This window comes from Mauremys mutica, chromosome 12, assembly GCF_020497125.1.
Source record: "Mauremys mutica isolate MM-2020 ecotype Southern chromosome 12, ASM2049712v1, whole genome shotgun sequence".
In the NCBI taxonomy this organism is placed as follows: Eukaryota; Metazoa; Chordata; order Testudines; family Geoemydidae; genus Mauremys; species Mauremys mutica.
In genome coordinates this window covers 14483690-14508984 of record NC_059083.1, presented here as the reverse complement: position 1 = coordinate 14508984, position 25295 = coordinate 14483690, and the positions used below count along the sequence as shown (strand labels likewise).

Genomic DNA, 25295 nt, shown 5'->3' with positions numbered 1-25295 from the left:
TTGTAATACTAACAAACACCCAGGCATTGTATAGATGGGGAAACTGAGGCAAGGAAAGGGCTGGTTCAGCAGGCCCCTATTTAGTGGCTGCAAGGGACAGTGCAGACCTTAGCAGCAGCCAGGCTAGTCCTGAGCTCCAGCCAGAACTGCATCCCTGGTTTAATGGTAAGGGGCTTTGCCAGGGTGCAGAGTAAAAGAGGTGCAGCTTCACCCTGGCCTCACCCCTCTATCCCTTTCCACCCCCACTGCCTCCCGCCCCTCCCAGGAGCACTCCCTGTGCCTGCAGCTGCTGGGGAGGAGGCACAAACAGCCGTGCTGGCTGGACCAGGAGCCAGAGCACAATGATGGGCTGGGTCCAAATGTCAAGAATGTCTTTTGATTTAGGGTCCAAATTTGGGTAGATGCTGAGGGGCTGGTTCTCCAAGGGGCTGGGCACCCGCAGCGCCCACTGACTCCAGCTGCAACTGCGAATGCAGGTGGAACACGTGCCCTGAACTCCTGTATGTCAAGAAGATAAACCGAGACACCCACAATTAGGCCACTGCTGTAAATTTTGGCCTTACTGACCTGCCCATTAACAGCAGGACGTGGCTAAGTCTCATTGGAAGTCACTTTTTATACTTGGTCACTGCTCGGTCCCATGACTGTAAGCAGCAGAGGTGCTGACCCCATGGGTGCTCCAGAGCTCAAACACCCATAGAACAAATATAGGGGGAGCTCAGCACCCACCAGGTATAGCTGTTCTGTGGGGCTGCCAATTAACTATTTGGTGGCATGGGGAGGTGCCTGGAGGACGGCAGAGAGCTGCGGGCTGCAGATTGGTTTCAGGGAGGGGCTGGAGCAGGGTAAAAGTCCTTTATCTGGATACTGTAAACTGCGTCCATCTTTATTTGGATTAAAGAGAAGATATTTCTGGAAGGATCCCTGCTGTTTCGCTTGCTCCTTTTCCTTCTCAGCCTTTTGTTTACTATACTCAGTTCCTGAGGGTTTTCTTTTTCCTCTTTCTGCCATGGGGCATTTGAATATTGTCATATATTGTGCTGCCGACTGCAAGCATTATAGCGTTAAGGATGGCTGCCACACACACCACATGGTTGGCGATTTAAACCACATTGCCGCCATCCCAACACATCTTTTCACTGCTTAAAGGTAACATACACTCACTTACCTATTAAAACAGTTAGTTACAGCGGAAACAAAATGACCTTTTTCGACGTTATAACCTGACACCGGTTGTTTGGAAAGTAATCCCCTTCCTCACGGTTACCCGCGTGGAGTGTGACGTCATCACTTTCGTAGTCTATTAAGCATTAACACTGTTTCTTTTCTTTTATGAACCTTATTTATTACACATGAACCAGTTATAACAAAGAAAAACTCATCATTATACAGACCGATAATAACGCTAAGGTTTAATAACGCTTAAAGATACTCACATTTTGGATGTATAATGCTGAAAGACGTTATTCTTTATTCTTTGGCACCAAGAAAGACAATTTTCCCCAGTATTCGCTCGATTCTTAACCATCTACCTGTGACGTGTGTTAAAATGACTGTTTGACATGTATCAATCACAATATCTCCGCTCTACATGAATATCTGTCTATGTGACCTTGATATATATTTGAGTTAGGTGTCACTAGCATTGCAGCTGTTGCCGCTGAAGGATATGTTTCACTGTGGCTGAGTTATTGCTTATCAAAATTGCAGAGTGGGTCATCTTGACACTATGTCGCAAATTTATTTATTTTTTGCTAAAATCTTTATTTTTGCAGTAAGTAAAATATTTGACATATTAATAAATTCTCAGAAATGTAGAGAAATGAATTATAATTCATATTCCTGCCGTACGTGCATGGGAGTTGAAATAATGACATCTCCATTATTTTATTTATATTTTTTTCCACCTTTTTCTTTTTTTTCATTTTTTTAATTTGATTTTTTTCCTCAAATTTGGCACCCCATTTAACTTGGCACCCTAGATGACTGCCAAGTTCGCCTATATGGACGGGCTGCCCCTGGCCTCCACAGCTGCTAGGTGGAGTCAGTAGGAGCTACACGTGCCCAAACCCTGTGAGAACCAGGCCCAGGTGCCTAAAGGACGGCACCCAAACTCTAGACCCTAAATTAAAAGCTGTTTATTAATCTGGACCCAGCTCAACACTGAGCTCTGGTCCCGTACGGCAGCTAGTCTGGACCAAATGAGCTGTAGTAGGGAAGGGGAAAGCCCCACCGCCATGGTCAGGGATCCCTTCTGCACAGGAGCCACTTGTGCCTCCTGCACAGCAGCTTCAGGCACAAGGCGGGTTCCTGAGAGGGCTGGGAATGGGGTGGGGGTGGTGAGGGGGGGTGGAAGAGGGAGGGGGTGGATGAGGGACAGAGGGAGGTGGGCAGTGTAAATCTGGGCCTCTGACACTCTGCACGCTGGGCAAGACACACGGGGGCCATTGTCACAGGGGTGTAGCTCTGGCTGGTTCAGAACTTCCTCAGCCTGAGCCAAGGTCTGCACCGGCCCCTGCAGCCACTGAACAGCATAGTCACAAATGGCCCCTCCCCTCTTTCCTTTTGCTGGTACAGGGGTGAATCTGGCCCATGGAGCCAACCTTCCCCCCGTCTCAATTCCCACATAGATAAAATGATTTTATTATTATTCCTCTTTCTGCCTAAGGAGGACAAAGGCCCATTCATGCTGTTCGCTGTCCCAACAGCTTTCTAAGCTGTACCAAGCTCTCCACCGTGGCGCCTCCTGCTGGTCACTCTGGGAATTAGCTCTGTCCAGCCTGGAGTGCCCTCTGCGCATGGTGACTTGCCTGTGCCGGCCCTCTCCCTCCCTCCCCCGTCTCTCTGAACCCACGTCACTCTTGAACCACGGTGTCCTCTTCAGAGCACTGCTCCCAGCAGCGCCAACTCCTCCATTCTCACCCCCCTTCCAGGGGGTTATCAGCAGCTCACAGTCAGCACCTGCCACCGTGGCCAACTGCAGCCCCAAAGTCTAGCCCCTTGCCTCAGGGACAAGCCACCATTTGTATCAGGCCACACTCTTCTGCGGCTAGTGCTGTGTAAGGGGGGGACCCAGGCAGTGGTTTCCCCAGGAATTGAAATTAGGGGGGTGTTCGAATTTACAGGGGGGGTGTCAGGACCAATGAGATATATAAAAGAGAGATGAATAAAGTAAATGTTTTGTTAGGATTATGCAAATTTAACATAAGAATAATGCAAGTTACACCAAAACACATAACAGGTCTAGATTTCTAAAAAATATATATAATTTTAAAAAAATGTATTTAATTTAAATTGACTTTTGAAAAGTAAGCCATCATGGGGTAAGAGGGAAGATCCTCTCATGGATCAGTAACTGCTTAAAAGATGGGAAACAAAGGGTAGGAATAAATTATCAGTTTTCAGAATGGAGAGAGATAAATAGTGGTATCCTTGAGGGGTCAGTACTGGGACCAGTCCTATTCAACATATTCATAAATGATCTGAAAAAATGGGTTAACAGTGAGGTGGCAAAATTTGCAGATGATACAAAACTATTCAAGATAGTTAAGTCCCAGGCAGACTGCGAAGAGCTACAAAGGGATCTCACAAAACTGGGTGACTGGGCAACAAAATGGCAAATTAAATTTAATGTTGATAAATGCAAAGTAATGTACACTGGAAAACAATTTCAACTATACATACAAAATGAAGGAGTCTGAATTAGCTGTTAACACTCAAGAAAGATCTTGCAGTCATTGTGGATAGTTCTCTGAAAACATCCACTCAGTGTGCAGTGGCAGTCAGTGATTCCCAACATTCTGTTTGCTTTTTTAAAAAGAACAGGAGCACTTGTGGCACCTTAGAGACTAACACATTTATCTGAGCATAAGCTTTCGTGGGCTACAGTCCACTTCATCGGATGTAGCCCACGAAAGCTTATATTCTTTTTGCAATACAGACTAACACAGCTGCTACTCTGAAACCTTTGCTTTTTTAAGAAAGGGATAGATAATAAGACAGAAAATATCATATTGCCTCTATATAAATCCATGGCACATGTACACCTTGAATACTGTGTGTAGATCTGGTTACCCCATCCCAAAAAAGACATACTGGAAATGCAAAAAGTACAGAGATGGGCAACTAAAATGATTAGGGGTATGAAACAGGAGAAAAAATTAAAATGACTGGGAATTTTCAGCTTAGAAAAGAGATGACTAAGGGGGGATATGCTAAAGGTCTATAAAATCTTGACTGATGTGAAGAAAGTGAATAAAGTAAATGTTTTGTTAGGATAATGCAAATTTAACATAAGAATAATGCAAGTTACACCATAACACATAACAGATCTAGATTTCTAAAAATATATATAATTTTAAAAAACTGTATTTAATTTAAATTGACTTTTGAAAAGTAAGCCATCATGAGGTAAGAGGGAAGATCCTCTCATGGATCAGTAACTGCTTAAAAGATGGGAAACAAAGGGTAGGAATAAATTATCAGTTTTCAGAATGGAGAGAGATAAATAGTGGTATCCTTGAGGGGTCAGTACTGGGACCAGTCCTATTCAACATATTCATCTGGAAAAATGGGTAAACAGTGAGGTGGCAAAATTTGCAGATGATACAAAACTATTCAAGATAGTTAAGTCCCAGGCAGACTGCGAAGAGCTACAAAGGGATCTCACAAAACTGGGTGACTGGGCAACAAAATGGCAAATTAAATTCAATGTTGATAAATGCAAAGTAATGCACATTGGAAAGCAATCTCAACTATACATACAAAATTATGGCATCTGAATTAGCTGTTAACACTCAAGGAAGAGATCTTGGAGTCATTGTGGATAGATCTCTGAAAACATCCACTCCATGTGCAGCAACAGTCACAAAAGCAAACAATGTTGGGAATCATTAAGAAAGGGATAGATAATAAGACAGAAAATATCATATTGCCTCTATATAAATTCATGGTACGTGCACACCTTGAATAGTGTGTGTAGATCTGGTCACCCATCCTAAAAAATATATATTGGAATTGGAAAAGGTACAGAGATGGGCAACTAAAATGATGAGGGGTATGAAACAGGAGGAGAGATTAAAGTGACTGGGAATTTTCAGCTTAGAAAAGAGATGACTAATGGGGATATGATAGAGGTCTAGTATCAGAGGGGTAGCCGTGTTAGTCTGGATCTGTAAAAGCAGCAAAGAATCCTGTGGCAATTTATAGACTAACAGACGTTTTGCAGCATGAGCTTTTGTGGGTGAATACCCACTTCTTCGGATGCAAGTAGTGGAAATTTCCAGGGGCAGGTATATATATATGAAAGCAAGAAGCAAGCTAGAGATAACGAGGTTAGTTCAATCAGGGAAGATGAGGCCCTGTTCTAGCAGTAGAGGTGTGAAAACCAAGGGAGGAGAAACTGGTTCTGTAGTTGGCAAGCCATTCACAGTCTTTGTTTAATCCTGAGCTGATGGTGTCAAATTTGCAGATGAATTGAAGCTCAGCAGTTTCTCTTTGAAGTCTGGTCCTGAAGTTTTTTTGCTGTAGGATGGCCACCTTAAGATCTGCTATTGTGTGGCCAGGGAGGTTGAAGTGTTCTCCTACAGGTTTTTGTATATTGCCATTCCTAATGTCTGATTTGTGTCCATTTATCCCTTTCCTTAGAGACTGTCCAGTTTGGCCGATGTACATAGCAGAGGGGCATTGCTGGCATATGATGGTGTTTATTACATTGGTGGACGTGCAGGTGAATGAACCTGTGATGGTGTGGCTGATCTGGTTAGGTCCTGTGATGGTGTCACTGGTGTAGATGTGGGCAGAGTTGGCATTGAGGTTTGTTGCATGGATTGGTTCCTGAGCTAGAGTTACTATGGTGCGAGGTGCAGTTACTGGTGAGAATATGCTTCAGGTTGGCAGGTTGTCTGTGGGCGAGGACTGTCCTGCCACCCAAGGCCTGTGAAAGTGTGGGATCATTGTCCAGGATGAGTTGTAGATTCCTGATGATGCGTTGGAGGGGTTTTAGCTGGGGACTGTATGTGATGGCCAGTGGAGTCCTGTTGGTTTCTTTCTTGGGTTTGTCTTGCAGTAGGAGGCTTCTGGGTACACGTCTGGCTCTGTTGATCTGTTTCCTTATTTCCTCGTGCGGGTACTGTAGTTGTGAGAATGCTTGGTGGAGATTTTGTAGGTGTTGGTCTCTGTCTGTGGGGTTAGAGCAGATGCGGTTGTACCTCAGTGCTTGGCTGTAGACAATGAATCTTGTGGTGTGCCCGGGATGGAAGCTGGAAGTATGAAGGTAGGCATAGCGGTTGGTAGGTTTTCGGTATAGGGTGGTGTTAACATGACCATCACTTATTTGCACCATGGTGTCTAGAAAGTGGACCTCCCATGTAGATTGGTCCAGGCTGAGGTTGATGGTGGGGTGGAAGCTGTTGAAATCTTGGTGGAATTTTTCCAGAGTCTCCTTCCCATGGGTCCAGATGATGAAGATGTCATCAATGTACCGTAGGTAGAGAAGGGGCGTGAGTGGACGGGAGCTGCGGAAGCGTTGTTCCAGGTCGGCCATAAAAATATTGGCATATTGTGGGGCCATGCGGGTGCCCATAGCGGTGCCACTGATCTGGAGATATATATTGTCATCAAATTTGAAATAGTTGTGTGTGAGGATAAAGGCACAGAGCTCAGCAACCAGTTGTGCTGTGGCATGATCAGGGATACTGTTCCTGACAGCTTGTATTCCATCTGTGTGTGGGATGTTTGTGTAGAGAGCCTCTACATCCATGGTGGCTAGGATGGTGTTTTCTGGAAGGTCACCAATGCATTGTAGTTTCCTCAGGAAATCAGTGGTGTCACGGAGATAGCTGGGAGTGCTGGTGGCATAGGGTCTGAGTAGAGAGTCCACGTATCCAGACAGTCCTTCAGTGAGAGTGCCAATGCCCGAGATGATGGGGCATCCAGGATTTCCGGGTTTGTGGATCTTGGGTAGTAGAATAACCCTGGTCGGGGCTCTAAGGGTATGTTGGTTTGCTCTGGTGTTAGTGTAGGGAGTGTCCTGAGTAGATATAGAGGTCTACAAAATCTTGACTGGTGCGAAGAAAGTGAATAAGGAAATTTTATTTAATCCTTCACATAACACAAGAGCTAGCAGTCACCCAATGAAATTAATAGGCAGCAGATTTTAAAAAAAGAAAAGGAAGTATTTCTTCACACAATATAAAGTCAACCCAGGGAACTCTTTGCCAGGGGATGCTGTGAAGACCAAAACTATAACAGGATTTAAAAAAGAACTAGATAAATTCCTGGAGAACAGGTCCATCTGTGGCTATTAGCCAGGATGAGAGGGATGCAACACCATGCTCTGAGTGTCCCTAGCCTGTTTGCCAGAAGCTGGGAATGGGCAACAGGAGATGGATCACTTGATGATTCCCTGTTCCATTCATTCCGTCTGAAGCACCTGGCCTTGACCACTGTTGTAAGACAGGGTACTGGGCTATATGGACCATGGGTCTGACCCAGTATGACCATTCTTATGTAAAAATTAATTATAATAAAAATGTTTAGTACAGAAACTCCCCAACATAATGACCTTCCAAGATAGCAACAATGTGAGATAACAACCTTGGCAAAAACTGCATTATTTAAATTTTGGCCTACTGGGAAACATATTTATTTAAGTTTCCATTCCCAGTCACAAATCTAGCATTCTGGAGCAAAGTGACTAAAATATAGTCCAGCAAACAAATGTTTATTTAACATGCCCCTCACTTTTCCCTCCACTGCACTCCACTCACCGGTGTTGTCCTTGGTCAGTGGAGACTCAGAGTTCAGAGGTGCTTTCACGTGAATACACCTTCCAGGTGGGGGACAAAAAGGCACAGTTTGCTCTGGCCACGGCTGTTCGTTGTGCCACTGTTCACTCCACCACTCTGTTGCCAATGGCCCTGCACAGTCACCTTCTGCTGTCACCTACCACTGTGACCTCTGTGAGTTGGTCTCTCGAGGTTCCACCAGCTCTCAGTGATTTCAGCTGAGCTCTCAGTGTGGGAACCTCGCTGCTAGTGCAGTCTGGGCTGTCTCTTACACAAAAACACTGTACCCACAGGAACACTGTCCCCACAACAGGACTAAGCACTTAGACCTGATTGTCAGTGATTTCGGCTGCAGTGGTCACTTAACAGAACAAAAGACTATCTATTGGAGCCTAATCAGCTCTGTCTTTAAACAGTGGAGAGGGACAGGTCCCCACCCTCTCTCTTGATGCCTTCAAATCATCACAGGCTAAGTACAGTTCTATTGCCCTTTACTCATACAATAAGAACAAATTAAAAGTTTATTAGAGAATATTTAAAAATAAACAATACAAAGTGTTTGAAGCGTCAGTTATTGTGTCATTGGGGGTAACATACAGGTTGTAGGGGGATGTTAGCGTTTTGGTATTGGACGGCATATACATATACACAGTCTGTCATGTCCCCAATGCGGGGTATACGGTGGGTGAGTTTAAGGTACAGCCAGCAAGCAGTGAGGGTACATCACTCATACAAACAGGTTATGGATAGTCGTGGGCATGAATAAATGAGCGGACTGGGTAATGATGATAGGATGACCCTCACAGGGCAGAGTTCAGTTTGGTTGTTTCAGGGCTCAGGGGATAAAGTCCATCCCACCTTACCCCCACATTCAAGTGGTTTGTAACCCAACCCCAGCCAAAATCTATCACTTGGACAACACAGCTCTGTTTGCTGGATACCTAGGTAGATTAGGTCTGAATGTAAATATAATCTGACCCTGAAGCCTTAGCCCCAGCTCATCACTAGCTGTCAGGGAGAACTCATTTAGACTTCGCTTACAAATCATCATTTGAAATTATTAGGTTGGCCAACATCACCAAAATGAATGCACTGACATCATAAAAAACAGCTGTATAAGGAAGCAAGGAAGCTAGTCTATGTTCATACTTTTCAAATCTATTATACTTTTTCAAATACACATATTTTATCATACACTGTATAAGCTTTTGAAGTATTAATGTTTCAGTTTAAATTCAGATTTCCAAACAGTCACTAAATTGGTATGTAACTAGCTCACAAAACTAGGGGGGGTGTTGGGAAAATTCAGGGGGGGTGTACACCCCCCCTGGGGGGGGTGTAGGGAAATCACTGCTCGGAGGGTAGGTGGTCTGGTGCCAGAACTGGAATATGCGTCCCATCTATCACCCCTCCGGAGTTAGGGAAATCCATTTTTGCAGAGCCAGCCACAATGTCACGCACATCACCCAGAGTCACAGTTCTTCGGAGCAGGATGCGTTTAATGGCCCTGCAAACTTGCATCAACACAATTCTAATGGTCCAAACTTGTTAGTGACTGATCGGTAACTGTCTGGAGTTGTCAGCTTCCAGATCGCAATAGCCAGCCGCTTCTCCACCTGCAAGGCAACTCTCAATCTTGTGTCCTTGTGCAGCAGGGTGGGGGCAAGCTTGGCAAAGTCCCATGAAAGTGGCTTTCCTCATCGAAAGGTTCTGCAGCCACTGCTCGTCATGCCAATCTTGCATGACGATGTGATCCCACCAATCAGTGCTTGTTTCCCGAGGCCAAAAGCGGCGTTCCACGGTGGTGAGTATGTCCGCGAACGCCACAATCAATCTCGTGTTGTATGCGTTACTCAAGTCGATATCATCAACAGACTCCTGTCACTTTGTAGCTTAAGGAGTAACTCGACTGCAATTCGTGACATGCTGGCAAGACCCATGAGCATATTTCTCACAAGGTCAGGATCCATTCCTGCAGACCGAACGGGAAGACAGAGCGCACAGTACAAAAACCATTGAAAGATGGTGCCAAATGTGGATGGAAGCACAGGGATTGTTGGGATGCGAAGCGATGCATCACGGTGCATTGGGACAGGACCCAGAATGCCCTGCACCTCCCCACCCCTTTCTCACAAGACACGGCACCAGAATTGGAAGAGGTGCTCTCTGGGATAGCTGCCCATAATCCACCTCTCCCAATGCCACTGCAAGTGCCGCAACTGTGGCCACCCCCGTGAGCTTGCAGCTGACAGTGTGAAGACCCGGACCCATGTTCAGAATTGCTCTGGGTTCCCATCTATGGGTAGCTAAGCAGACAAAGATGCCCCTCTGCAGCCCTGATTTAGAGGGCGCAGGGCTTAGCACACTGCCCTCCCCCCCGTTTCTTGCCTCTCCCATTGGCTTGCTTAGATGGCTCCCCGCCTAGTGAGCTGGCTTTTGTGAATCCCACTGTAAGGTGCCTGTGATGCCCAGGCATTGTATAGGGCATTTAGGCCCCTAACCCAGCTTTGCAGAGTTGCAGACTGTGATTTTCTAGTTACCTACAAATTAAGCCCTGTGATGCTCAGCACTGCAACACCAAGTTATGGATCGCACCCTGTGCAGCCAGTCTCCTTGCCACAGAGCACAGCTGAGCAATTCCTGATCGACGTGGATGTGCACAGGACAGAGACAGAGCACAGGCTGGAGAGTGACACATCACACAGTAAAACCCAAACTCTCCTCCTAGAGTCACAATATATCCTATCGCCATGGGAGTGTGTGGACACAAGCAGGTCAGAAAGCAAATCCCAGGACTCTGCCCTCAACAACTGCAGCTGGGACAGTAAAGTGGAACAAACACAAAGAATTGTTTGTAATGTTTTATTTACAGTCAGTAACTAAAGGTGGTGAGTAAACAGAGCCAAGAAGCTGCCTTAATAACCACAGCATGGAAAGGAGATTCCCCAACCACTGAGAACTGAGAACAGTTCTGCCCCCTGCCCAGCTCCGACATCTGCCCCTCAGGGCCCCTCCTGCAGCCCCAGGATTTCTTCCCTCCTCCCAGACCCATCCCTGGGAATGCAGGGAATAGGGTGACCAGACAGCAAGTGTGAAAAATTGGGAGCGGGTGGGGGAGTAATAGGAGCCTATATAAGAAAAAGACCCCAAAATCGGGACTGTCCCTATAAAAAATGGACATCTGGTCACCCTAGCAGGGAAGGGGAGGGACTTCCACAGGTCATAGAGATAAGGAGCCAGGTTCTGGGTAGACAGGAGTCCTCCAAAGTCATAGAGACTGGAGTCCCTGAGGGTAGAGAGGCTGATTTCCGGTTCCCTTCTCTGCTGCGTGTCTCAGGGACACAGGCTGAGCTGGGATCCCCATGTCCACACCACCCAGAGCCAGGGTCGGATTCTCTCCCGAGGGACGGAGCCTGGCGGGAAAGTGAAGATCGGGGCCTCGTCACCAGCATTGATAAATGTCACCTGCCCCCGGTCACAGTCCAGACAAACCCGGATCCTGCTGGGGAACCGGCTCAGGGGCAGGGGGGTCACAGGGGAGGTGAGAGCCCAGAGCTGATCCAGCCACTCCACAGCCCAGATCCCCTCCTCAGGGCTACGGCTGATCTGTCCCTTCCTCCCCACAGACTCTCTGGCCACCCCCACAGCCCAGCATCGCTCATTTCCCACCTCCACCTCCCAGCAATGTCTCCCCGAGGTGAATCCCTCACAGCCCAGCACACAGAACACAGTGTCAAATCTCTCAGGGTTGTTGGGCAGTCGCTGCCGTGTGTCTTCCCATCTCACACGTTTCCGATCCTCAGACAGGATGAGGTTGGGATGAGCCGTGTCTGGATCCAGAGTCACATTCGCTGGGGAGAGAGAATCAGAGCGTTAGAGGCAGAGTTCGTCCTTAGGGGAGGCTGGGACCATTTCTCACACTCCCCAGCAGCCCCATCCTGGCTGGGACAGGCCTGGATCCCAGGGAGCTGCCTCTGGCCTGGGCACCTGAGACTGAGCAGGGACGTCACTGCAGTTCCTCAGTCCGTGTAATGGGACCCACTTTATTAGTTTTTCATGTGCTTGCTGAGGCTTCAGCTCCCTGCTCCCTCTGTTGGGGCTGCTCCATTCCCAGCATCAGAGACACAGCAAGGAAGTTTTTGGTGAGGAGGGAGCAGAGGAGGCAGGTACCAGCTTTGAACCCCAGAGCTAAGCTCCCACCCCTAAATGCAGCCTCCACTCCTCGGCCAGAGAAGGAAGAGCCAATTAAGAAAAGAGAGAAGGAAATGGCATTGGGTGGGGTGGCCTACACTCCCGGGCCGGGGAACGGAGACGAAGGTGCAGCATTGGGAAAGAGCTGCTTATGACTAGAGAATAGGAGGGGGCATTGTGTGGGGTAGCCCCATCCCCAGCCCAGAGAGAAGGGAGGAGCTGACAGCCTCACAGGGAGAGCGTCTCCTCAATCCAGGAAGCAGTGAGCAGCTCCAATGGGAGAGCCCAACCCTGCCCAGAGGAAAGGCAGGATGTTGTAGAAGCAGGATGAGGGAGACCCCCAGCACTGGGGTAGAGCAGAGGGATGTGTCAGCCCTCAGGACAGAGAGCTCTGTGCACATGCTGCTCAGGGAGAGATTTTCTGTTCAGCAGCGTGGGCATGAACTCAGCACTAAGGTTGGTGACAGGAGTGTTTGTGTGACTTCAGCGTGGGAGCTCCTCACTGTTCAGTGTGGTGTTGTTAGGGCTCTGTGTGTTATAGTCGGTATCGGTTTGGTTGGTAACTTTAGCTACAATCTCATGAAGACGTTTTCTGATCATTTAAAAACAATCTCCAGCTGCAATCTCACCCTGTCTGAATGTTCCTAGGGATCCTCCTCTTTTCATCTCTAGTGCAGACAGCAGAGTGTCTGGAGGGGAGAAAGAAAAAGGAGACAAGATTTCAGGCTTTCATATTTATAACAGCGTCCCCACTCTCAGCTCCTAGAACTGTCTTTTAATTATGACAGAGAAACACACCGAGAAAATTGCCACCTTCAAGTCTGTCACTGAGTGGTTAGCGAGGCTGAAGTGTTCTCCCACTGGTTTTTGAATGTTATGATTCCTGATGTCAGATTTGTGTCCATTTATTCTTTTGCATAGAGACTGTCCGGTTTGGCCAATGTACATGGCAGAGGGGCATTGCTGGCACATGATGGCATATATCACGCTGGTAGATGTGCAGGTGAACGAGCCCCTGATGGTGTGGCCCCACTCTCAACTCCTAGAACTGTCTTTTAATTATGACAGAGAAACACACCGAGAAACACTCACATATTTTATATAAATAGGTCTGAAACCATCTCTTTCCTCTCTCATTCAGGCATCTCCCAGCAATGGAACCAACGTCCTTGCAGCCTCACAAACACCCCAGGACAGACAATCTGTAAGACATTTACTTTCCCCTCCTCATCCCCTCCCTCCCTTCAAACTCCAGTTGGTTTGTCTCATTCACTTACTACCCTTTGCCGTAATCTAGACCCAGACCCTGCAAAGACTTTGGAATGAAAGTAACTTGGCCCACTTTGGTCCCTTTGACACTAACAGGATATTGAGAGTTTGTGAAATCCTGGCTCTAAAAGTTCCTCCTCTGCCTTGATGGTGGGTCCTGCACTTTTTTGGCGGATTTGCTCACCTCAGAGGTTCACGGCAGCCCTCAGTTTGGCCACTTCTGCTAGAGGCTCAAACCTGCCGTTCACTCAGCTAACCCCATCACTGGCCAGCATGGGAGAAATGGAGAACAATCCCCGCAGTCTCTGTGTCCCACCTAGTGAGTCGGAGACAGGCCAGATCCCTTTCCAAATTAGACCTTCCCTCTGGTGTTGGTCACAGACCAAGTCAACTCCTCCTGTGTCCAATCAGGAGTTGGTGGGATGCGGGGAACCCGGGTGGATTCCAGCCCAGGGCTCTCTGGAGAGCAGCTGTCTGCGATGTCCCCTGTATCAGATGCATGACAGCTACAGCTACAACTCCCAGGGCTACTTCCCCATGGCCTCCCCCCAGCTCCTTCATTATCCTCACTGCAGGATCTTCCTCCTGAAGCCTGATCACGCTTGTACGCCTCAGTCCTCCAGCAGCACCTTCTCACTCCTCGCTCACCCTCCACTAACTGATGGGAGCTCCTTTCTAAACCAGGTGTCCTGATTAGTCTGCCTCCCATAACTGATTCTAGTATGGTTTTAACTAGCTCCAGGTGTCTTAATTAGCCTGCCTGTCTTAATTGGTTCTAGCAGGTTCCTGACTGCTCTAGTCCAGCCCCTCCTCTGGTCACTCAGGGAACTATTCATCCCGTGGCCATCCCGTATATTTTCCTTCTACCAGGCTCCTGTACCCCACTGGTCTGGGTCTGTCACAGAGGTTATTGGGTCTGTTCATTCAGCGTCTTCACTAAGCAGCATGACGGGGCCTCGTCCTCCATAGGCAGAAATACAAATTTTATAAAGGTAGAAATTGAGAAAGTTGACTCAATTGGACAAATTCACCCCTGTACCAGCAGGAGAGGGGTGACTCTGCTGTTCAGTGACTGCAGGGGCCGGTGCAGAACTTGGGAGAGGATAAGGAAGTTCTGAAGCCAGCCAGAGCTACATTCCTATGACAATGGCCCCCATGGGTCTTGGCCAGGGAGAAGAGTTTCAGAGGCCCAGCTTTACACTGCCCACCTCCCTCTATCCCTCATCCACCCCCATCCCTCTTCCACCCGCCCTCAGCACCCCCACCCCATTCCCAGCCCTCTCAGGAACACGCCTTCTGCCTGCAGGTGCTGCGGAGGAGGCACCAGAGGCTCCTGTGCTGGAGGATCCCTGACCATGGGGGCGGGGCTTCAGGGCTGCCGGGGTGGGGCAAGTGGGGCAATTTGCCCCTGGCCCTGCAGGGGCTCCCATGAGAATATAGTATTCTATAGTATTGCAATTTTTTTTAATGGAAGGGGCCCCCAAAATTGCTTTGCCCCAGGCCCCCTGAATCCTCTGGGCAGCCCTGCAGGGCTTTCTCCTTCCCTACAATTGTCTATTTCGCCAAGACTAGCTGCCGTATGGGACCCGAGCAGGGCCGGTGCAACCATTTAGGCGACCTAGGCGGTCACCTAGGGCACTGGGATTTGGGGGGCGCCATTTTCTTCAACAGCGACGACGGCAGCCGGATCTTTGGCCGCCCCGGTCTCTGCTGGCATTTAGGCGGAGGGAGCTGGGGCAGGGGGAGCGCGGGGAGGGCCGCCTGCAGAAAGGGGGGGAGCGGCACACAGGGAAACTCCCCGTCCCAGCTCACCCCTGCCCCGCCTCCTCCCCGAACACTCTGTGGCTGCTTCACTTCTCCCGCCTCCCAGGCTTGTGGCACCAATTAGCTTAGGCGCTGCAAGCCTGGGAGGCGGGAGAAGTGAAGCACCGACAGCGTGCTCGTGCGCGGAGCAGGGGTGAGATGGGGTGCCTCAGAGGTGTGGGGCGGGGTGCCTCAGGGAGGAGCGTGGGGAGCTGCCACAAGGGGGGCGCCTCAGGGCAGAGGGAGGGAGCTGCCTTGGCGGGAGGGGGACGCGCAAGGTGGAAGTTTCGCCTAGGGCGCGAAACATCCTTGCACCCCCCCTGGACCCGAGCACAGTGATGGGCTGGATCCGCCTTTGAGAAATGTGCCCTATAGCTTGTGATGGGGCATTAGATGGGGAGGGCTCTGATCTATAGAGAGTTCTTTGCTATGTGTCTGGCTGTTGGGTCTTGCCAAAATGCTCGGTATCCAACTGACCATCATATCTGGGGTTGGGAAGGAATTTCCCCCCAAGTCAGATTGGCAGAGAACCTGGGGGGTTTTCTGCCTTCTGTAGCGTGGGGCACAGGTCACTTGCAGATTTAAACTATTTCAATGGTGGATTCTTTGTAACTCGGACAGAGGTTGGGCTCTATTGCAGGAGTGGGTGGGTGAGATTCTGTGGCCTGCAATGTGCAGGAGGTCAGACTGGATAATCGTGATGGTCCCTTTTGGCCTTAAAGTCTATGAGTCTGAGTCATTTCTTTCTTTAACAGTAATTGTCATGGGAAGGCATGTTTTTAGTAAAAATAAAGGCTTGAATATATCAACCTGAGTGACTTGGACCCCAAGTGCGTGACATTCTCATCCAACAATTAAATAGAAGCATCATCTAATTGTGACCTAATTGGCCAGAGCCACTCTCCTCCCTCAGTCTCGGAGGCTCATCCCAATTTCCATTCCCAGATCCCTTCTAGGTACCTTTGAACTTCCCCAGAGTCTCCAGTAGCACAGTCATTTTCTGGGAGAAATCACTGACTCGCTTTTCCAGTTCAGGAGAAATCTCCTCTGGCTGCTGGAACTTCCCCTTCTCACACCTAGAGAGAAACCATTTCCCACGATTATATTTCATTGTGTGACTTGTTATAAATTCTGGCTAGTAAGTCGCTGCTCTAATATGTCTGGAGTTAGAATTCCTCAACTTCTCCCAATCTGAGAGCAGGTGCAACACAGCCCATGGCCGTACAACCTTCCCTTCACAGGACTCTTTAATATTCTTCAACTCTGGTCTGGAGAGACCAGCTCTGGGAACAAAAGGGGAATTGAGTCTCCATGGCCAATTCACTCCTAGGCCTCCATGCTCTGAGGAACAACAAGTTCCCAGGTGAAGTGCTGTAGAAATCTGCCCTCTGGGAACTGGACTGAGACACCAACTCCCCTCTCCCCAGCTTATTCCACACAGGCCTCTAAACAATCCTCAGGTGGGAAAGACTCTTGACCGCTGCTGCCCTGGGCTGAATAGTGACCAGTGCCCCAGCAGTGACAGGCCCATATTCCATCCTCATAGTCCTGAAGCAGCCAGTCCCCCAAGGAGGTGACATGTCTAGGAAATACTTGAGGTTAGTCTTTCCCACTGAATGGAGAATCCCAGAATCTTCTATTCAAGGGTGAGAATCTCAGGATGAAGTTGATCGGAGAGGTTCGTATCCAACATGTGACCTTCCTCACACATTTTGCTGTAGAGCCCTGTGGAGATGTGGTGCTAACATCACCACCAAGCTCTTTCCCAGCGTTGTGAGGTGTGAGGGGGAGCGAGAGCCACGTACCTGCTCAAGGTCCTTCTAAAATCCTAGAAAAGAGAGAGACAAAATAATTTCAGTCCCCTCTGACACACACACGGGATTCCAGGGAAGAGATTTTGCAAATATGAGGAAGAGAGGCCCTGCCCTAGGCCAGGGTCATGGATTCCCTGAGCCAATGGGGCTTTTCCATCTCTCATATCTCTGTGTCTGTGACTCTGCAAAGAATAATAGTTACTCACATGTGAGCAATGCACACGCCGAGTTACACCAAGGTCTCCGACTGCTGGACTCCAGTGCTTAGAATTCAAGAGTCCTCCCTTCCTTGTGTTGGGATCTGGCATGTTTTTAATCATGACTGCCAGTTTCTAATTGTCCCTGGGGGTGCTCAACCCCACGCCCCAACCCTTCCTGCAATGTCACACCCCAGCCCAAGTCTTCCTGCTCCCACTTCACCCCAACCCTGCCTCTTCCCTGCCTCCTCTTGTGAGCACACTCCCTCCCCGCTCTTCTCTCTCCCTCTCAGCCTCCTCTTCATACAGTGGAACAGCTGATCACAGCAGCCAGATGGTGCTAGAGGGAGGAGAAGGAGTTGATTGGCAGTGCAGCCATTGTGGGCACTCTGGAGCACCCATCTGCATTTCTCATTCAGTCTCACCTGCAGGAATTCACTTGCTGGCTTCTGACACTTCCCCTCCATCTCACTGATCAGCTCACTGAGATGGGAAATCTGCTCGGAGAGTTTACTGACATTTTCATTCTGGATCCTCACAATCTCCTCATCCAGCTTCTCCAGCTGGGCCAGCAGGAGTTGCTCTTGTTCCTCCAGGAACTCCCGCAGTTCCTGAAATTCAGACACAATCTTCTGCCTCTCGGTTTGTGTTTGTTTCTGCATGAAAATAGGGGAAGGGCTGGTCAGGAACATAGATAGAGCCCGGAGTCCTTTCATGGAGAGCTGAGTTTGCAGGAGGGAGAATGTCTTTTAAAATACTAAGATTTTTCATAGACTCTCAGAGGGGTAGCCGTGTTAGTCTGGTTCTGTAGAAGCAGCAAAGAATCCTGTGGCACCTTATAGACTAACAGATGTTTTGCAGCATGAGCTTTCGTGGGTGAATGCATCTGAAGAAGTGGGTATTCACCCACGAAAGCTCATGCTGCAAAACATCTGTTAGTCTATAAGGTGCCACAGGATTCTTTGCTGCTTCATAGACTCTAGGACTGGAAGAGACCTCAAGAGGTCATCGAGTCCAGTCCCCTGCCCTCAAGGCAGGACCAAATACTGTCTAGACCATCCCGGATAGACATTTATCTAACCTACTCTTAAATATCTCCAGAGGTGGAGATTCCACAACCTCCCTAGGCAGTTTATTCCTCTGTTTAACTACCCTGACAGTTAGGAACTTTTTCCTAATGCCCAACCTTATCCTAAACCTCCCTTACTGCAGTTTAAGCCCATTGCTTCTCCTTCTATCCTTAGAGGCTAAAGTGAACAGGTTTTCTCCCACCTCCTTATGACACCCTTTTAGATACCTGAAAACTGCTATCATGTCCCCTCTCAGTCTTCTCTTTTCCAAACTAAACAAACCCAATTCTTTCAGACTTCCTTCATAGGTCACATTCTCTAGACCTTTAATCATTTTCAAATAGGGAGAGGGACAGCTCAGTGGTTTGAGCATTGGCCTGCTAAACCCAGGGTTGTGAGTTCAGCCCGTGAGGGGGCCACTTACATATCTCAAGCAAAATCAATACTTGGTTCTGCTAGTGAAAGCAGGGGGCTGGAATCAATGACCTTTCAATTCTAGAAGATAGGATATCTCAATTAATTTAATTCTTGTTGCTCTCCTCTGGACCCTCTCCAATTTCTCCACATCTTTCTTGAAATGCAGTGCCCAGAACTGGACACAATACTCCAGCCGAGGCCTGACCAGCGCAGAGTAGAGCAGAAGAATGACTTCTCCTGGCTTGTGCACAGCACACTTGTTAATGCATCCCAGAATCACGTTTGCTTTTTTTGCAACAGCATCACACTGTTGACTCATATTTCTGACATTTGACTCTACACTGTGTGTACTAGGCAGAGGATTCTCTCACACCTTCCCCTTTGGCCCCTGTATCCCTCTGAAATGGATGTTTCCATGCCTGTCATGATCAGCATATTCTATTATTTATGGTCTCTGGAAATTCACACCCAGAGCAGCAGGAGGCAGGGCTCAGCACCACACTGACAGAGACGCCAGGGGAGTTAAAAGAAACAAACATTTTTAAAAATGCACAAAATGACCAGACACAGCGGACAGCACTTCACGGGGACATTCAGTTCACTTGGGGAGGATTTCTGGGCAAGCCACCAAAGGCTAGATATTAACTTATGAAAGAAAATGGAAGCTTAGGGCTTGTTTATACATGAAGCTAACCCAGCAATCCATGATCCTGGAGAAAAACACACAAGCCCAGGTTCACCAAGGCCACACAGGAGTCTGCCTCCAAACAGACCTCCCACTTCCAGTCCCAGCCGGTTCATAACAACAGGCACCTACCAGATACTCCTGGCTATTCCCCTCTCCAATCGCTTTCAATCCCAGCAGCTTTTCTCTCTCTTCCCTCAGAGTCTTCAAATGGGCCTGGATTCTTTCCTGAAGAAAGAGAAATGATTTAGGAGGTTTCATCTGGATAGTTGAGAGGTGCTTGGAAGTGGGTGTTTTTCCACCTGAAACCCAAGATGACTGTGGTTCTAATCGCTTTGTGACATCAGAACCACGAAGGAGATGAAACCTCATTAATGGAGACTGGGAACGTTTCACATTCGGACTCGTTACCTATTCAGAGTCAGTCTTTTTAGTAATTAGAGAGAGATCTCAATTATAACCAAGCTTTACTGGTATTTGTGAACTGATTAGTGGTACAGAGCCTAACAGGGCACCGGAGTCACATGGGGGTGAATCAATAAAGCTGTTTTGTAGAGGGTTTAACGAACCAAGTGATACAAATTCCAGAAGCCACCAGGGTTTCAATATGGGCTGGGATTTCAGCCCTGAGGACTGCACTGGGGTTGGGCTGAGCTGGTCTAAGCACCAGGGCAAACCCCATGAGACGTCGGGAGGCCATTCGTCTGGTTGGAAGCTGCACTGTCCCAGTGTTGTGAAGCACTATCCATGTCTGGTAGGGACTTGGCACTGGATATGTGTTTGTCCGATGAAAAAGGTGGAGGAGACTGAGGCTGCAGGAGGATACCCGTGACAGTGGGGGCGTGGCTGGGGGTGGCACCTTCATGCAGAATGATGCAGGTGGGGACACGCTGAAAAAAGCGTTGGTGGGGCCCACGCAGGGTGAGTGATATGGGTGAGGACGGGCCCATGCAGGCAGGTGTGGGCATGTCCTATGTTCTGGGGATGCCTCGGTGACCTCCCTAATTAGACATGATGCAGATTTGTGTAAAGAAGGGTTGGGGTTTGCCCCAGTGCTGCCCTAAACTCTTTTCATGGCAATGCCCCCTGGGCAGATACCCCACAGTCCCATTGCCTGGTAAAGATCCCGGAAGCAGTGCATTCTGGGAGATTACAAAAGGCTGCCTGGTGGGACTAATGGAACCACTCTGGCTGGTCCTTGCCCATGTACACAACAGAGCAGGTCAGACTGGCACTGGTCAGCTCCAGCCTGGGGTTAGTTTTGCTACAATCCAGTGTAATCCCAGTGGTACTTGGCATTGACCTGAGCTGTCTGGAGCCCTTTTGTGTGCGGACTGAAGGTGCTCGGGTTCCCATGCAGGGTTTAGCCCAGTGATCTCCTCTAGTGCAGGCCGGCAGCATCTGAGATTAATCCCTCATGGAGCGACACGGGAGTTCAGAATCCTCCTCTTCCTGGTGGGCCTGGGACCTTTATCAAGGCGTCTCTCTCCCTCCTACCAGAGACACTTCATCACTGGGTGGGGCTGATGCTAAGATGGCAGCATGGCAAAGTGGTTTGAGTCTTGGACTGGGTCTGGGGAGATTTGTCTAGCTAGACCAGTGGTCACCTACTGGTCGATTCCTATCGACTAGTCGATCCTGGAGACTTTCCCAGCTGATTGTGATCTCCAGCGGAACAGCAGGGTTGGCCGCTGCTGCTAATGCAGGCTCCCTGCCTGCCCCAACTGTACGGCACTCCCAGAAGCAGCCAGCATGTCCCCACAGCCTGGGCTGCAGGCATGGGTCTCCGCACCTCCTCTGCAGCTCCCATTGGCCCTAAATCAGGAACTGTGGCCAATGGGAGCTGTGGGAGTGGTGCCTGCAGAGAGGGGCAGTGTGCAGGGCCACGTGCCCCCCCACCCAGGCCCCAGGGGCACATTTTCCCCTTTTAGGAGTGGTGCAGGATTTGGGGCAGGCAGGAAGCCTGCCTTAGCCCTACGGACCGTGAGTCGCCTGAGGTAAGCCTGTGCCGCCCAGCTGGAGCCAGCACCCCACACCCCCTCCTGTACCCCAACCCCCCTGCCCCAGCCCTAACCCTCCTCCCAGAGCCAGCCCCCCATACCCACTCCAGCACCCCAACACTCTGTCCCAGCCCAGAGCCCCCTCCCACACTGCAAACCCCTTGGCCACAGCCTGCAGCCCGCACCCCCACCCAAACCCCAACTCCCTTCCCGTTACCAGTGAAAGTGAGCAATGGAGAGAGAGGGCTATGGATTGAGCGGGAATTCAGCGAGGCCTTGGGGAAGGGGGTGTAAACGGGTCGACTCACCCCTGCGGCACCTCCTGCTGGTGACTCTGGGAATTAGCTCTTTTCCAACCCTGGAGCGCACTCTGCAGGCTGGTGAGCCACCTGTCCTCAGGCCCCCATGCCTCTCCCTGGACCCGGTGCCCTTTTACATGGGGGAGCTGTCCCCTGGCAATAACCCCTTTCTATTCTGGGCTTCCCCTTCTGTCTCAGGGAACCCCCATCCTCTATCCCTACCTTGCCTCAGTATGTGGCTACTGTCAGTCACTGTCTAGCCCCACCCCCTGGGGCAGACTGCAGTATCAGCCTATTCATCATTGGCAAGGTTGGGTTTGGACCTGCTGCTACCTTTGCCTACCCCTTGGTTGCTCCTGCAACCCCCAGTACCTTTTGGCCTTGTGCTAGGCCGCAGCCTGGGGCTTTCCAGGCCAGAGCTCCCCAGCTCCTCAGCCTTTCCCCAGCCCTGCTCCACTCAGGCATACAGTCTCAGCTCCTAGGCAGCCAGGCCCATCTCCCTCTAGCAACAGAGAAAGACTGCCTGCCTCTGGCTTCCCTGGCCTTTTATAGGGGCCAGCTGTGGCTCAGTTTGGGGTGTGGCCTCACCTGCAGCCACTTCCTCAATTAGCCCAGTCTTGAGAACCGCCGCTCTCAAGCCCTGCCAGGCCACTTTCAAACCCCTCTGGGCCCGGAGCAGGGGGTCAGATCCTGATTTCAAGACTTGATAGTTTGCCTCTGTTGCCACACTGCCAGACCATTAATTTTCTTATAGCATCTCCTGTACAATGAAGACTTTACAGAGCTGAATGATGAGTCACACCCGTGACAGGGAACTCTCAGTGAAATTAGCCTGTCATTAAAACCCGAAAGTTAACCCATTAAATTTGACAGCAATTCCCTACCTTGTACTCCTGGGCAGCCTCCTGTATGGGAACCACCGTGTGAGCGCGGTGAGCCCGGGATCTGTCGCACACCACACAGATGGGGGTTTGATCTTCCTCACAGAACAGTTTCAGAGCCTCCTGGTGCTCCCCGCACACCACGTCCCCTGCTGTTCCCTTTGCTGCCTGTAAACTCAACCGCCTGGCAATTTCTATGACATTTGCCAGCTGCCTGTTGGGCCTGAGGTTTCTTTGTTGCACAGTTTCTCTGCACTGAGGGCAGGAGGCGGCTGTAGCGGATCCCTCCCAGCACTGGCTGATGCAGGCTCGGCAGAAATTGTGCCCACACTCCAGAGTGACAGGTTCTGTGAAATGCTCCAGACAGACGGGACATGTCACTTCCTCCTGGAGACTTTCCACGGGGTTCTCTGCAGCCATGGCTCCCTCTGGACAGTGGATCAGGGTTAGTTTCAATTTCCTGAATTCACACTATGCCCCGCCTGCAGCAGCAAGGGGGTGTTTCCATGCCTGAAAATGACTCAGGCTGTTTGCAGAGCAGGAAGGACCCAACCGATTTCACCTCTGGAGGCTTTAGTGTAAAAATGTATCACTAGGGATCCGGTCCTGCAATCAGTCCATGTGCTGGTGGGGAGGGTCACTGAGGCAGCCCCCTGAGCTGGAGCAGGAGCTGTGCGTCAGGAGTGATAGTCAGGCTGGGCAGAATTTTTTTCTATAATATCTAATTTTGACAGATAATCTTTATTTTAAGCAATTTTTATATTTATTGATTTAAACTTTCACAGCTGCACAACAATCTGGGTTTTAAGCATTTCATTCCAGTTAAAATTTTCACGGTTGTGGGAAATTTTGGGGGGATCAGACAATATTTTGGTCAGACCAGAACTATTTAATGACACTGGACACTGAGATTCAAAAAGTTGAAGCTTTAGAACTGTTAAAATTGTCTGTGAGCCCGTAAATCTCCTTCCTCCCTCCCTCCCCCAGCAGCTCCCCCGGGCAGTAACCCAGTGCCTCCCCCACCACCACACGGACGGAGGCTGAAAGTCCATCTGATGGCGGCTCAGGGGCCTGTGGAATGTGCTGGGAGCTCAGCCTGGGCCCTAGTGGGGCAGGTGCCCCTGTAATGCAACCACTCCCAGCAAGGCCCTGCCCCCATTTTCTCCCTGTTTGTCAGTCCCAGCAGAGAGACCAGGGACTGCGGGGATACCAAGCTCCTGTCCCCCAGGTGAGGGCTGGGGCCCAATAGCCGAGGGCAGCGGGTGTGCGGGGAGCTCGCACTAGGGGCTGCAGGGTACCTGGTGTGGGATAAACAGAGACCTGTCAGGCCACTTGCCCATTGCAGCTGCAGGAGGGGATGTGGGGACAGACTGAGGAGGCCTGGGGTAGTCTGGGAAGCCGGCATCAGGGACAATGAGAAGGAATTCAGCTGTGGCGGGGAAGCCGTGCTGGGCAGTTACCTTGGGGCTTGGCTACACTTACAAATTTGCAGCGCTGCAGCAGGGTGTGAAAACACACCCTCTCCAGCGCTGCAAATTGCGGCGCTGCAAAGCGCCAGTGTGGTCAAAGCACCAGCGCTGGAAGCGCGGCTCCCAGCGCTGTCCGTTATTCCCCACAGGGAGGTGGAGTACGGACAGCGCTGGGAGAGCTCTCTCCCAGCGCTGGTGCTTTGACTACACTTTGAAGTGCTAAGTGTAGCCACAGCCTTGGTCTAGGGTTTGAAGCTATACTGGTGTCTGTTGTGTATTTGGTTGTCATGGTTTTTGTTCCTATGGCAACTGAGTTAGATTAATAGGGGATAGCTCGGCCAGCTTCAGCCGGCTAAGTGAGCTCTGTGTCTGTAAATAAAATGGTAGTTTTGTTAGCTGTCTTCTCTCTGACCTCAAGTGATGTCTTCCTAAATCGGCTGCCCCCAAGGATATAACAAGTGGCGATGAGGATGGGATGCTGGTGCTGCTCCAGTAATAAAAAAAAATAAAAGTCAAGGTAAAAAACAAACAAAAAAAATACTGCTTGTTTGCACTAACTGTAAAAGTAAAACTAAAAATCATGGCTACTCTAACCAGGCCACTGAAACCTTTTAATAAAAATATAAAGCAGTGGCATATGTATACTCAGCGTTTTAAGCTTTTTGTTATTGCAAATGACATTACAAAAGCAAAAAAGGTGCCAATATTCTTAAGTGTTGTAGGGGCTAAAACCTACTCCCTGCTAATACACCCTGTTACAATGAAAAACGCTTTAAAATCAGCAAGTGGACAACACTCCATTCAAAAGCGTCTGGATACCTTCTTACTTTCCTACAGAAACACACCTCATGCTACGACCCAGGTATCCCCGGCCTTTCTAATGATGGGATGACAGCTGTGCACTTGCTTTGATCTGCTAAAACCTTCTGAACCCCGACAAACTGTGCAACATCAACAGCAATATCAAGTCATCAGACGGGCACCCAGAGCAAAAGACCGAACCTTTAGCCCGGGACAGCCAGTTTTGGCTCAGAATTATACTTCCAGAGCTAAATGGGCCCCGGCCACAATCATCACTCAAATAGGACCTGTTTCCTACACAGTCCGAACTGCAGAAAATCTTGCCTGGCGGCGACGTAGATCAGCTGTTGCCAAGTCATGCCAGTCCTCAGAACACATCTGCAGTTGAGGGGTCTGACTTCACCTCTTCTGGTAAGACACCAAATCACAAATCACCTGTTCCTGACTGTTCTCCTCCATTACTGCCGGCGGCTGAGATACCCCTTTGCCCAGCACGAGCTGATACCACCTCCTCACCTGTTCGTGCTGCGGACCTTGCGCCCATGGTACTTTTGGGTGCAACAACACCAGAAGTTCGCCGTAATCCACCTAGAGACAAAAGGCCTCCTCATT

At 49.5% G+C, this 25295-nt stretch overlaps 1 protein-coding gene across 2 annotated transcripts in view; it reads right to left on the bottom strand.

Moving 5' to 3' along the window:
* Positions 1-10664: 10664 nt before the first annotated feature.
* Positions 10665-25295, bottom strand: part of LOC123345490 (zinc finger protein RFP-like) — a 35340-nt gene continuing 20709 nt past the window's right edge. Inside the window, exons 1-7 of one of the 2 annotated variants that reach the window (XM_044982448.1) lie at positions 22417-22833; positions 19366-19461; positions 17487-17717; positions 16856-16878; positions 16011-16126; positions 12608-12667; positions 10665-11638 (exon numbers count right to left, since the gene is read on the bottom strand). In XM_044982448.1, coding sequence (XP_044838383.1) covers positions 11121-11638; positions 12608-12667; positions 16011-16126; positions 16856-16878; positions 17487-17717; positions 19366-19461; positions 22417-22833 — 1461 coding nt within the window. In that variant the 3' untranslated portion in view covers positions 10665-11120. Of the gene's footprint in view, positions 11639-12607; positions 12668-16010; positions 16127-16855; positions 16879-17486; positions 17718-19365; positions 19462-22416; positions 22834-25295 lie in introns of those variants that run through there. The other variant, XM_044982447.1, reaches the window with a different exon arrangement.